We start from the raw sequence: 13,254 nt of genomic DNA, 5'->3' as shown, positions 1-13,254 counted from the left end.
ACATAATCAAATTACAATAAGTAATGACGTACTCAATTTACACTTCCATGTCAAATTAGGCATATCATACTATCAAGCTCCTTAGTCAAGGGTAGCTAAACCTATCATGAGGAACTAACAAGCAATCTCATATAATCAATTTAATTGCAATACAAACATCAATGCTTCTCCCACATTTGCATAGTTAACCCAAAAGGTCGAGCTTCACCCAACCCCTAGCAAGAAGACTACTCACAACTCATGTTTATCAACATGCAATCAAGAATTAGGGTTCTAAATACTTCAATAATTGGGGAAAAGTGGTTAACAATTGAAATAACTATCATCCAATAACAAATTACCAAGAACTAAGAAGATTTAAATAACATGCAAATACCAAATAAAATCTGAAATTAAAAGGAAGAAGGTTGGAGAAATTACTAATTGAAGCTTCAAATGTTGAATACAAATTGCCAAACTTTGAGAATAATTCTTGAATTTCACTAATACAATGATTTGATTTGATGAAAACTAAGCTAAATTAATCCTAAGGAATGTTTCAAACTAAGAGAGGTTTCTGAAAACTAGGCTACTGTCCTTCTTCTTTTCAAAAACGATCTCAAAAGGACCTTAAATAGTCCGTACAAAATTGGCTGAGATCGGGAAAGGGTCCGACCGAACTCTGGGTAGGTTCGGTCGGACTCAGGGTAGGTTCGGTCGAACCCTGTGTAGGTTCGGTCGAACCTCCCTGATCCTTGTTTGGTCGAACTTTTGAGGTTCGACCTCTCCTGCAAAATTGCTGAAAACTGGTTTGACACTGCCTTCACTGCATCCTGGAGGTTCGGTCAAACTTTTCAAAAGTTTGACCACACCTAGGTTCGACCGGACCTTTCAGAGGTTCGGCCACACCTCCTCTTGCACTTCCTTTTCTTGCTTCCTCTCCTTCCCTTTTGCTCCTCTTGCCTTTGTCCATGGCTTCCATACTTGGCCAAGGGGCCTCCCACCGTGCATAGGACCGTCATGGAACCTGCAGAAGATACCAAAGTTCACGAGAGCATGGGGATGATAAAATAATGCATAAAGATTATCAAAATAAGCGCAAATAAGCATTACTTTTCATCAACACATAAAGAAGCCATAAGAGGATAAATGAGGTGGAAAAACCTAAGAAAAATAAGAGGAAAAAGACCTAAATACTACCCCTAAGAGTGACATAAATGTCACTCATCAACTGCAGGGGTGTGTTAAGATATATGTAAATATAGTTTGTTACTGTATTTTAGTTAAGCATATATTTAGATTATTATGCATATAATTAGTTTCCTAAATATATGCCTTGTATTGCCTTGTACACTGTATATATGTTGAAGTTAGTGAATGAAATCCCTCGTGGAATTATTTCTAATAGAAATCTAGCTCTCTACACCCAATTGTTGGTTCATATAGTTAATATCATTAGTCAGATTAATCAGAGGCCTCCAAGATCTTATCCCCCCATTCTTAGTTACTTTTATTTAAGAAAAGCAAGTAATAAATCTCATAAGAAGACGAAACTAGGAGAGGGAATTGTTCATTAACAAATTAAATATTCCAAGTTAGGAAAATTACAGTTTGTTTGGTTTTTTCATGTTTGGTTTAAACTTACTCTTTAAATTTCCTTTCACATTCTTTCTTGTCCTTCCAAATACATCCTACCAAACAAGCTATTAATTAAAAATATTTGAAGTTTTTAACATAAATTTAGATAAAATTTCAATCTAATAAATTTAGGATGTTTTACTTGGAAATAAACTTATAATCATGATTCTACAATCTATCAAAGTTATGTACGTATAGGAAACGCACACTGTAAAATGTAAGTAGAATTACAAATGAGTAAAACTTGGGGAAATAAAGAATATACATAATTACAATACACAAAAAAAATACGAAGTATACACGTAGTATTAATGGATAATTGTAATGCAAATATCTTTTATTCCCAATTCTCTTCCCATTGAATCTCATTTCCGCATAACAAGCTAAGGCAGCAAGTATGAGAATTTACTACAGTTGGAAGTAAAACTCTAATTATCATTGTCAATTCTCATTTGTATTTATATTTTTTTTTTTTTTTTTTTTTTGAAGGTTAGAAAAAGAGGAAAAGCGTTAGGCACACGTCCTCCTCACGAGGAGAACGCCTAGCACATAATTCTCATTTGTACTTGTGTCGCAATAATAAGATAAGAAAATAGAGTATGTACAACATTATATAATATGATAATTTATTCATATACAAGTAATACAACCAATTGTTGTATATATACATTTACCCGTATACTACCAAACTCGAATTGGTAAATACTGTGAATACTTTATCAAACTTCTCCTGCAACAGGTCCATAACACCAACAACAGATCATATAATACAACATATTGAAGGAGCATATTGTAGCTAAAAACCAATAATAATAATCATAATGACCTTCGTTAACATTACTTGAAACCCAACTCTCTTCTCCTCCTCTCTTGGTTATATCATTCACCAAATTAAATATCAAACTAGCCAACAAGTTTGCAACGGCCATTCCTACACCAAAGAGACAAGTTGCTATACTTGACATGCTTTTCGGCATTTCAGTATAGAAGAATTCGTTTTGCCCGATAGCATTGAAGGCTTCAGCAAGACCACTGAAGATATATTGGGGTACTAGCCAAAAGGCGGACATGAGCACTGCCGGTCCATTATTATCCATGAACCCTTGAGCAATGGCTCGTTCCCTTCTTATGTTCTCAACAATTCCAGCAACCAACATAGACATGAATGCACAAAATAGCCCTATACCCATCCTCAACTTCACACTAAGGGTAACGGGTTTGCCATAGACCCACGATGCTAAGGGGAGGAGTATGCGATCATAGATAGGAATCCAGACTACTATAACAATGGTTGAGAATGTAATGAATGAGGCTGCAGGAACTTCAAAGTTCGGCCCTAGGTGTCTGTCCATGGATTCCGCTTGAAGCAGTCCAAATGAACTCTGGCTCGCGTGTATGGACATTATCACCCCTGTAGACCAAATTGGGAGGACTCTAATGAGAGACTTGAGCTCTTCGACTTCCTCCACCGTGCATAGTGTCCATGGATTTTTGGCCATGCCATCTGGACCAATATCTTGATCGCGGTCTTGGATGATACAAGCTTTATTTAAGCACCTAAAATCAATAATGATCAAATACAGGTTAGATTTCTTCACAAACTTTGGGCACGAGTAACGGATTTAAAGGCCTAGACGGCTAGAATAGAAGTTGGAGGTACAATTGTTGTTATAATGATAAAAACCTGACCTTAATTTGTCACTTGGGACAATTACTGTCGAATCCTTCTCAAGGTAGTACTGATGAACACTTGATCCTAGAGGTTGCACATTCATTTTACGGTTTCTAAAAGCAACAACGGCAACTCGTATTAGGCTGCTAAACAGACTTCTTTTTACCTGATTCATCACATAATAAGGAGCAGCAAGGAAGAGGAATAGCGTCGATAAGAACATAAGTATCACTGGGACTCCGAAACCAATTGCCCAACCCCAGTGATCTTGGATGTACACAATTACTGTCATTGCGATTACAACAGAAAAGCAACCACAAGCATAGTACCAGTTGAAGAAAGTTTCAAGAATCGTCCTGTTTTTGTGATATTCTCTTTGGTCTACTTGATCAGCTCCAAATGCTAGTGAGCAAGGCCTAACACCACCCGCGCCAATTGCTATGAAAAGAAAGGAGGACAGAAGGAGAGCATAAGGTCCTGCTGTGGTTTTGGCTTCAGGGACTATTGTTGTCATCCAAAGCATAATCATCCCCTGTGGTAAGAAAATTCAATTCTTCGTATACCTTGGAATTCGAAATTCCCATGTAAATAAATACTAAACATACCTTATCTTTCAACGAACTTGTTTGCTCCTTTTGATCTTTTTTGTTCTTTCCAATTGGAACACAAAAAGATTTCAAATGGAAAGAACAAAAAGGATCGGAGGATGTATAAGATTTCCTAGAACAAGAACAAAAAGGACCTTACTATGTTTAACTTGGCAACTTTGATTCTAAATCATTAAAAAGGAGCTTTAAAAATTCCATAATAATTCACTTTGGACAAGCATTAATAATTTAACCAATATGCTTAATTGTCTTATTGTCGATTCATAATTTTTCATACATTTTTCCTATATCTAAACCCTATATACAAAGTGTCAATTACTTGCATGTGATTTTAATGTAATGTGGTTGCCATTGTTTGGATTTCGTACCATATTTTGTAATTTAGCTTGTTTTCAACAATCTAATCGCCTTGTAATTTCCTTTAGATACAAAATATTTTTAGCTCAAAATAAACCACTTATATCATTATTTGTATTCGTACTTTTGTTGCAATTTCAAGGCTACCATGCATTTAATTAATGTAACCACAAAAACATAATCTTTCATTTTAAAATTAAAAAAGAATATCCTCATTTTAATTAATCCTTCCTCATCATACATAATACGGTAATACCACATATAAAGAATAATAATGAACTAAGAAAGTATCAATTTAGTAAATATATCAAATACATATTTAGAACTCTAGGGCTTTATGGGTTATATATATATTACGTAGTATTACCCAATGAAATACGTTCTCCGATCCGTTCTAATAATGTTGCAACAATGATAAAATTATGCATTTAAAGTATATTTTATATGTTAAATTATAATTATATAAGAGTAATAAATTAAAAAAAAAAATTAATTATATTATTAAAGTACATTTTGAGACGAATCTAACAAGACTCCCACATTACTACATTTTTACAACATATAAATTATAATATGAGGTCAATCAAAAGTAATAAATAATGCAAACTTTTAATTGTTGCAATAACCCTAGAACTAAGGAAGTATATAAAAGCTTCAATTTTACTCCAATGCTTGACCACAACTTCACGTTTGTTAGTATTAGATGATAAATAAAAAATCAACTTGGGAAAGAAATTGTAAATACGAAGTACTACACGTCACTGGATTAATTTTAAGCTGTCAGATTCCGTAGTCCGTACTAATTACAAGAGATACGATATTTTTAACAAATAATTTAGTTTTTTTTTTTTTTTTTTTTTTTTTTTTTTTTTTACACTATGCACTCATTCTGTGACATGGATTAAGTTTTAAATGTAAGAAATTGGGATTGGCAAGTGACGACAATCCTCACAAACTTGACAAAGAAAGCATAATAATGTGGTGGTTCCACCACCATTATCACCCACAATCAGGGGCAGATCTAACTTGTGCATTGTTAGCTTAAAAGGACTAGCTACATTCATCAACAAAATTTTTTATCTTGTAAAATTAGTTTAGATTTTCTGCGGCAAATGATCCTGATTCAATACAGAATAATCCATATGTATTAAAATTCCGACCAATTTCAAAAGGTTGAGAAACTCTTCTAATCTTCTTTTTCCTGTTTGGAAATATAACTCGTACAATATAGTGAGTTACTTACTTTCCCATTTGATGAAAATTCATTTAACAAAATGTTCACAGTTTTCTTTCCAAAAAAATATAAAGAGTTCACAATTTTGGTAATAAAACAATTTACAGAGAAATAAAACACCAATTCTCTTTCTCAAAAAAAAAAAAAAAACAATTCTCTATCATTTTTCTTCAAGAGGAAATAAATCTTCCTCAGTGAAGAACACAATTAACAAAAATCTAATCAAATTTAATTATTCGATTAGATCCAATTTACATATAAATTTTATTTATCCGAATAATTTACACCCCTGAAGTGATTAACAACAATAAACAGATCAAGCGTATTATATGAACATAAAAATAGAGATGAACTTACCAAGAGGCTGAAGATTGAACCAAGACCGATAGTAAGGAAACGGCCCAGATAAGAATCGGCCACAAAAGCACCAACTATAGGCAAGAAATTGATAGCAGCTGTCCATAAGAAGAGCAAATTCTGGCCTTTGGCTAAGCTCATCTTATAATCATTCATCAAATAAACTATCATGTTCGTCGTCAATCCATAACTTGCTACTTTCTCAAATGATTCATTTGCTGTCAATCCAACAATTTCTTAGAATTCTAGTTGATTACAAACACAAAATCATACAAAACTAATACGAATACAAGTTTGATTTCTTACTCACTAATCAATAATATGCAAAGATATATAACTAGAATGAAATACATACGAAGTTTTTGTTAATTTACCTATGATGAATGGCAAAGTAATAAAGCTACGACCCTTGTTTCTCTTAGAAGATGTTTCCTCTTGTTGATGCTCGTTTATAAGCCTTTGCTCAAGACTTTCCTCCTCCATTTGCACACAAGATCGAATGTTCAAGACTCAAGATAGTATATAGATGTATAACGTGATATCTATTCGGTAATTTTACACTCGAGTTTATGTAAGAAATTTTAAACAGAGCTACAAAAAAATTGTTAAATATCAACTGTATTTGATTAGTATTTGGTCCTAGATTTTTCTTAAATATAAAATAATACGTATATTTTTTGTGCACGGAGCCAAGGATTGCTTTTTTACTATTCCAGTAGAACCAGTACGGTCACTTTCTCTTAATGGCAATCTTATTAAAGAAAATTTAATAACGTTTGGTATAGTGTGTTAGAGATCGGGGGAGAGATAAGGAAGAGAGAAAAACCCACACGTAAGCCTAAGTGAGTTTCCATTCCAAAATCATATGGCAATACAAGGAGTAGCTCACTTAGGTTCTTTATTTAATTTTTCCATATGGGACAACAACTCACACTTGCAACCTAACACTGACCTTAAAGTCATGCTTATGACTTAAAAGTCATGAAAAGAATATTCAAATAAAAAATAAAATTAAAAAAAAAAAAAAATCACTTTTGGATGCACTTACCTCTATATGCATCTGTGTGTATATCAAAGGAGGCTTTTAATTTATGTTGATGTTAAATTTGTTATCTCCAACTTTGGGTGCTTAATTAACGTTATCAGATAATGGATTTGAGATTTCCCTACGATCTAATTTCATCAAAGATCAAATTGCTCAGCCATCAGCTTCATCATTTCTCTCAACTCAAATTTTGGTTTCTCTCAATTATACTTTCTGTCAACAAATTATCGGTATACATGAAAGAAAAAAAAAAAAACTTGCAAATTCTTTAACTAACTTGCAATGGCCTACATACACCGTCTAATACATTGAGTGGATCTTGTCCCATCTTCTGTAATAATTGTTTTTTTTTTATTCATTTTTCCGTCACTTATTTATGATTACGACACAAGATAACGTTTATACTTCTTCGGTTCTTTCATTTTATTTTCGATAACACATTTCATTTAAGCACTTACTCTATATTATATCCCTAAAATCAATTCATTATTACAATTACCACCCAAATGCATTTTTCGGTGACTTTAAGTCTTTATGACATCATATATCAGCAAAAAATCTATTTAACTCATTTTAATTTGTTTAATCAAATTAAGGTCAAAATTGTTAATTATCATGATACAACTTATTATCAACCTGTTTTGTTCTTAAAATAGTATCGTGAATTCGTGACATAACTTGTTATCAACCTATTTTGTTCTTATGGAATATTATGGTTGTATGAAGCCATTTCAATATTGAAAATAATTTAATTCAGGTACGCTTACCGTTTTTTAATAAGGTGTTTCATTTTGACTTTTTACTATTCATATAGATTAAATTGATCAATCATCAATCAATCAATAATAACATAATACTAAAACAGACATCAGGATTGACACTTGTCACTTCTTGGTGCTGTTTTTCCCCTCCAAAACTCCCCCCCCCCCCCCGTCCCTTTTTAGCAAAAATCTTTTATTTTTGAAATATTTGTATAATACAACTTCGAGTATAATAATATATTATTCCTAATCATATATATTATCTTTATAATAATTGTATTCCTTTTTATTTCGTGTTCTATTTACTTAAAATAGTTACACAAGATTTTGAGACTTTTTAATTAAGGGATCATAAGCTATAATTTAGAAGGTTGAAATATGGTGGAGAATATAAAATAACGGAGCAAAAAAAATACAGTGTTAACATTTAAATTACCATTATGTAGTTGTACAATAGTGGGGTTCGATGAAAAAAGAAAAAGAAAACAAAAACATTTCTATTCATGGTGTTGATTTGAAATCTTATGAACTAATAATTTTTCTGTTAAGTATTTCTGTAATAATTTTACCAACTAACTTCTTTTTCCTTTAAAAAATCTTTTAAATTATTGCTCAAACAGGTCTTGCTTATATCGATCATTTTGGACATATGTCAAGTTATATTATATCACAAATTAATTATGGGAAAAAAGACTATTATTACCGTGCGTAGCACAAGCACTAATTTAGCAACATAATACTAAAACACACACCAGAAATGACACATGTCACTTTCTGGTGTCACTATATTTTTTCCCTCTAAAAACCATTTTCCAAAAATAAAAATATATTAAAACTCTAATTTTCTTTTTATATCTTTTATAATTGACAACTTATTTAATACAATAAGATTCTACTTTGTATATACTTAATTTATATATTACAAGTTAAAGATTTTTATTACTAATATTAATATTATTTTCTTGAAATGATTTTTTTATGATAGATTACAATTAAATGAATTTAATATATAGTAGGAAATAAAATTAAAAAAAAAAAAACATCTTTACGTTATATTGCATCAAATTGGCTTTAACACAAAATTTTATAACTACATATTATATTATATCTATTAACTTATACTAAAAACGAATAATCAATGGCACTTGTCATTACCTTGTGAAAAAAATTTCCGCCTTTTTCGCCGCTTTTTTTTTTTTGGAAAATCTTTAAGTAAATTAAACTATTTACACCTTAAGATATTTTCTTTCCAGTTTGACTATCATATTTATTTCATATATACCCAAATGAAATATATCCACATATATTTTATATACTACCTTCGTTAACAGTTATTTGCAACGATTAGACATAAAGTAAAGAGGAAAAATGTCTAATCGTTGCAAATAATTGTAACGGAGGTAGTACTTTATATTTTGTAATATTATTGTCAAAAATATTAAACGATCGTGCATTGCACGGGATTTTAACCTAGTTATATATTAAAGGTGAAACCAGGAATGGCATGTGCCATCTCTTTTTTTAAAAGTATTCCCGTCAAAATAATAATTTTTTTTGTTTGTTTTTGCCAAATCTTCTTAGATAATATTTAATACTTTGTAATAATATTTCCTTTACTGTTTGGTAATTATATTTCATTTATTTATACACATTTAACAAAAATATTATAGAAAAATTGTCAAAAATAATACAACCTTTCAGTGGTCTTTTAAAAATAAGTCAACTTTTTTATTATTTCTAAATAATACAACCTTTGAAAGGTATCCGCTTTAAACTAGAAATTTCACCCACAACCCAGATTACCGGTTTTTTTTTTCTTTCTGGTTAAGTAGGTTCAAAAGTATAATTAATTCTTATTATTATTATTTTATAAAAAACATTATTATTATTATTTTAAAAAAAAACCCACCCACCACCATTCCCACAGCCCCACCAACTTTCCCACCTTTCCCACAGCCCAGCCACCTCATCTCCACCCCCGGCCGCCGCTATAGACCCCCAACCTTCTCCTCGTGCCGGCTGACCGACCAGCTCAACCCCAAACCTTGACCCCCCACCTTTTCCCTTTCCCTTCCCCGGCCCGACCCCCTTCACCGGAACGACGCACAACTCGCATTGAAGACTGCCCACACGAGAAAGGAGAGACTCGCCGAGCCCGAACTGGTAGAATAAGAATTTTTCCCATCTTCCGACAAGAGGAATCGCTTCGGTAACGCAAGAACCCAGGAATTGTTTGATTCGAGGTTCGGGCTATGGGGTTTCGGGTTTGGGTTGGGGGTTTTGGGTTTGGGGGCGCCAGCTCGTGGGGAAAGGGGAAGGGGTGGGGATGTGGGCTAGTCGGCCGGCGGTCGCGAGGGGGAGGGAGGGGTTCTAGGGTGGTGGTTGGCTGGGCTGTGGTGGTAGGGGCTAGTGGTGGGTGGTTTTTCATTTTAAAGAAATGAAAAATAAAAATAATAATAAAAATGTTTTCAAAAAGTATAATAATAGGAGTTTTTAATAACAGCTATTTCACCAAATGTCACTGAACACTATAATAATTCACCAAATGTCATCAAGGTTTTCAAAATTCACCAAATGCCACTAACAAACAGTACATTGACACCTCATGCCATTAATGAGATCTGGACGTTAGTTGTCCGTTACTGCAATTCTTATTTCATCAAATGCCACTGAGCAGTTTAGATATTTCACCAAATGCCATTACTTTTGTAAATTTTTGCACAATATACCTCTGAACTAATGAGCTGTAACAGCTAGTTTGTTTGACCTTTTTCGAATTTTTTTTAGGCAAATCTAGCTGTTGCACCCAATTTGTTGTATAAATAGTACACTAAAACACACATAGCAGACCTATTTGCATAATCACGAGTTTGATATCAAACACATCCTCCTCAAAACACTACTACATTTTTTATCTATTGCAACCCCCAAATCCGTTGCATTAGGCGTCAAAATCTGTGGCATTGGGCCTAATGCAACGGCCATGTACCGTGGCATCTGCTAGCGTTGCAGTAGGACTAATGCAACGGCATATGACACCTAATGCCACGGCATCAATGATCCGTGGCGTTAGATTAATACCTGATGCAACGACAACATTATTACCGTGGCATTAAAATACCTAATGCCATGGTTTCCTATACCTAATGCCACGGTGCATATACCCTAATGCCACAGTTCACTAATACCTAATGCCAATAATAATAATAATAATAATAATACAACTAAAATCAGAATTTTCAAAAAAAAAAAAAAAAAAAAGATTAGAATTTTATTAATATGAATTTAAAGTTAGTACATTGTTATCTACAAGGAAAATTACAAAATTAATCTATAAGAAAGATTAGAATTTTATTAATATGAATTCAAAGTTTGTACATTGTTTTCTATAAGGAAAATTACAAAATTAAATTATCACTAGTTAAACTAAGAAAAAAAAACAATTAAAAGTTAAAACTAAATCATTTTATCCGCCAAACAATATTTTCGGCAATTCTTTGGACCGCATTATCATTTCTTTCTCCTGCTTCTCCAATTTCTCGTAAAGCAATTCATGAAGCATCTTCTTCAACTTCAGTATTATCCACCTCCTGCAATTGGATGGTACACAAAGGGTAAGGCACAAGCTTTTATAGGAAAAGTAGTTCAAGTTAGATTACAATTAGATTACTACTTTATTGGTACTTGTGACTAACAAAGCATACGATTGTTCAACATACCTTGACAATTTGAACAGCTGCGTCTCTGTTGATCAAATCATACTACTACAACAAAGTGCTGCTTCAAAACTTTTAATATCCCACACCACCAATGGCGATAATAAGCCTACCACCAGCAATCAACAGCTGCAAAATTCACAAGCAGATCATATTAGGAACTTGATAAACAAATATAGTTAAATGAAAAAACAGAACAAATATACCTTAATCTTGGGTGGCATGAGATTTCCTTGTGCAAGACTAATACAAATAGAATCTGTAAAATTAAGTGAAAAAAAGACAATGTCAAAGCACAATGCCCAAAACTGGCACCAACTTACTCTCAAAGCTATAAAATCAACCCGATATGCCTAATGGGAATTCTCATTTCAAAAGCAAGGTTCAATAATCACGAGATTAGATAAATTGAAACACGATCTCTAAACAAGATATGACCAAAATGAATTTGTGATGCATATATACATTTAACCATAACAGAAGATCCAATTCAAACATCAACAATACTCCAATACCTTTAAACCAACTCCTATGGTTGAATACTCGGATACCTCTAAACCAAATCCAAGTTATTTAAAGTAAATCTCTATACATAGATCGAATACTTGACTAAATCGAAAAATTACAAACACACAAAATCGACTATTTATGATATTCTTTAATTATAATTACACATATCATTTGTCATTACTCATATGTTTAATCACATTATAACTCAAAATTCAATTAATTAGTCCCACAAAAACAATATTCGCTTGATTTATAATTTGATTAACTTTATGAACATCATCATCTCCCAGCATTTAAATTATAATTCGACAACAAGCACACAATAGTGCAGAAGCACGATGCCACACTACAACACCAACAACAAGTGGTCAGCAGCAGTAGGAACACAAAGACAGGCAAGGATGAAATAGCAGGGTAGCAGTAGAGGGAAATATCAGGGAAGCAACAAGATAACAGCAAAAAAAAATAACTTGAAGATAAAATGTTGAATGAACATCTTACCCAGGAGAGAGGAGCCGTTTCAATAAAGAAGAACTTAGAAATTGCTTCAATGGAGAAAGAACCCTAACTTGAAGATGAATAATTGTAATTTTTTTTATATCTTATTTAGATAATGAGATACTCCTTGGTTAAATAAATAAAAATATGTTAACCATAAATAGCTCGACATGAGTATGTAGTAAACAATGCAATCTCACTTAGTTTATAATCTTATTATCATGTTGCAATTAAGCTTTTCTAAGCTACTTGGAGACAAAGTAGGCAAACAAATTCATAAAACAGAGTTCATACACAAGACAGCCAGCCTGTTTCAATTCAAAACCTCTGTTCAAAAATTGCAACCAAATGAGTTGATATAACATTTCCTAATCTCAAACAGTTAGGACCAAATTCAGAGCTCCAACTAATGCATCTTTCAAGCAGATCAAATTTAGCCATATTGCCAAGGCAATGAATTGTTTAGCTACCCTTGCAGGATTAACAATCACCTAATCATCCAAAAGAAGACATAAAGCTAGAACTAACCGTCAATCAATTTGCTTTCAAAAAGTTCAAACATACTAATTTTCAACAAAATGAATGCCTACAAGATACTTCAATTTTCAGGGATAATAAGCTCCAAACAAATATCATAAAACCAATCAACAAAATGCAGTCCAATGAACTAAACCATTTGCATCCCCTACAAAGCAGCGTTTTTGACAATAAGCAATGAAGCTATCACACGTTTAAAACACAAATGTACTAATAAAGTATTAACCGGAAGAAATGCAATGGCACTTACATAATCCGACAAGCAGTATCCATGATCAATGGGAATGAGGACAGTCTGACCAGTCACTTTGTCCTTGCTATACAATATATTCCCGCATGCCT

General features: G+C 32.6%; 1 protein-coding gene across 1 annotated transcript; it reads right to left on the bottom strand.

The window, feature by feature from the left end:
- Positions 1-2,202: 2,202 nt before the first annotated feature.
- On the bottom strand, positions 2,203-6,608 carry LOC110737071 (protein NRT1/ PTR FAMILY 1.2-like). Its single transcript, XM_021917440.1, has 4 exons — positions 6,220-6,608; positions 5,846-6,063; positions 3,307-3,821; positions 2,203-3,174 (listed from the first exon to the last, which is right to left on the bottom strand). The coding sequence occupies exons 1-4, from the start codon at positions 6,326-6,328 to the stop codon at positions 2,337-2,339; spliced, it is 1,680 nt and encodes a 559-aa protein (XP_021773132.1). The 5' UTR covers positions 6,329-6,608; the 3' UTR covers positions 2,203-2,336.
- Between the last annotated feature and the right edge of the window lie 6,646 nt (positions 6,609-13,254).

This window comes from Chenopodium quinoa, unplaced genomic scaffold (genome assembly GCF_001683475.1).
Source record: "Chenopodium quinoa cultivar QQ74 unplaced genomic scaffold, ASM168347v1, whole genome shotgun sequence".
NCBI lineage: Eukaryota > Viridiplantae > Streptophyta > Magnoliopsida > Caryophyllales > Amaranthaceae > Chenopodium > Chenopodium quinoa.
Note: the sequence above shows the minus strand (reverse complement) of the source record. Positions and strands in the feature narration are given on the sequence as shown.

Bases quoted from the DNA above. Each gene is read 5' to 3' on its own strand.
- LOC110737071 (XM_021917440.1), bottom strand. From the start codon at position 6,328: ATGGAGGAGGAAAGTCTTGAGCAAAGGCTTATAAACGAGCATCAACAA. The intron at 3,822-5,845 runs GTAAGTTCATCT...TTCTTACCACAG, and splicing joins GTTCAATCTTCAGCCTCTTG to GGGATGATTATGCTTTGGAT. The intron at 3,175-3,306 runs GTCAGGTTTTTA...TATTGATTTTAG, and splicing joins GTCCCAAGTGACAAATTAAG to GTGCTTAAATAAAGCTTGTA.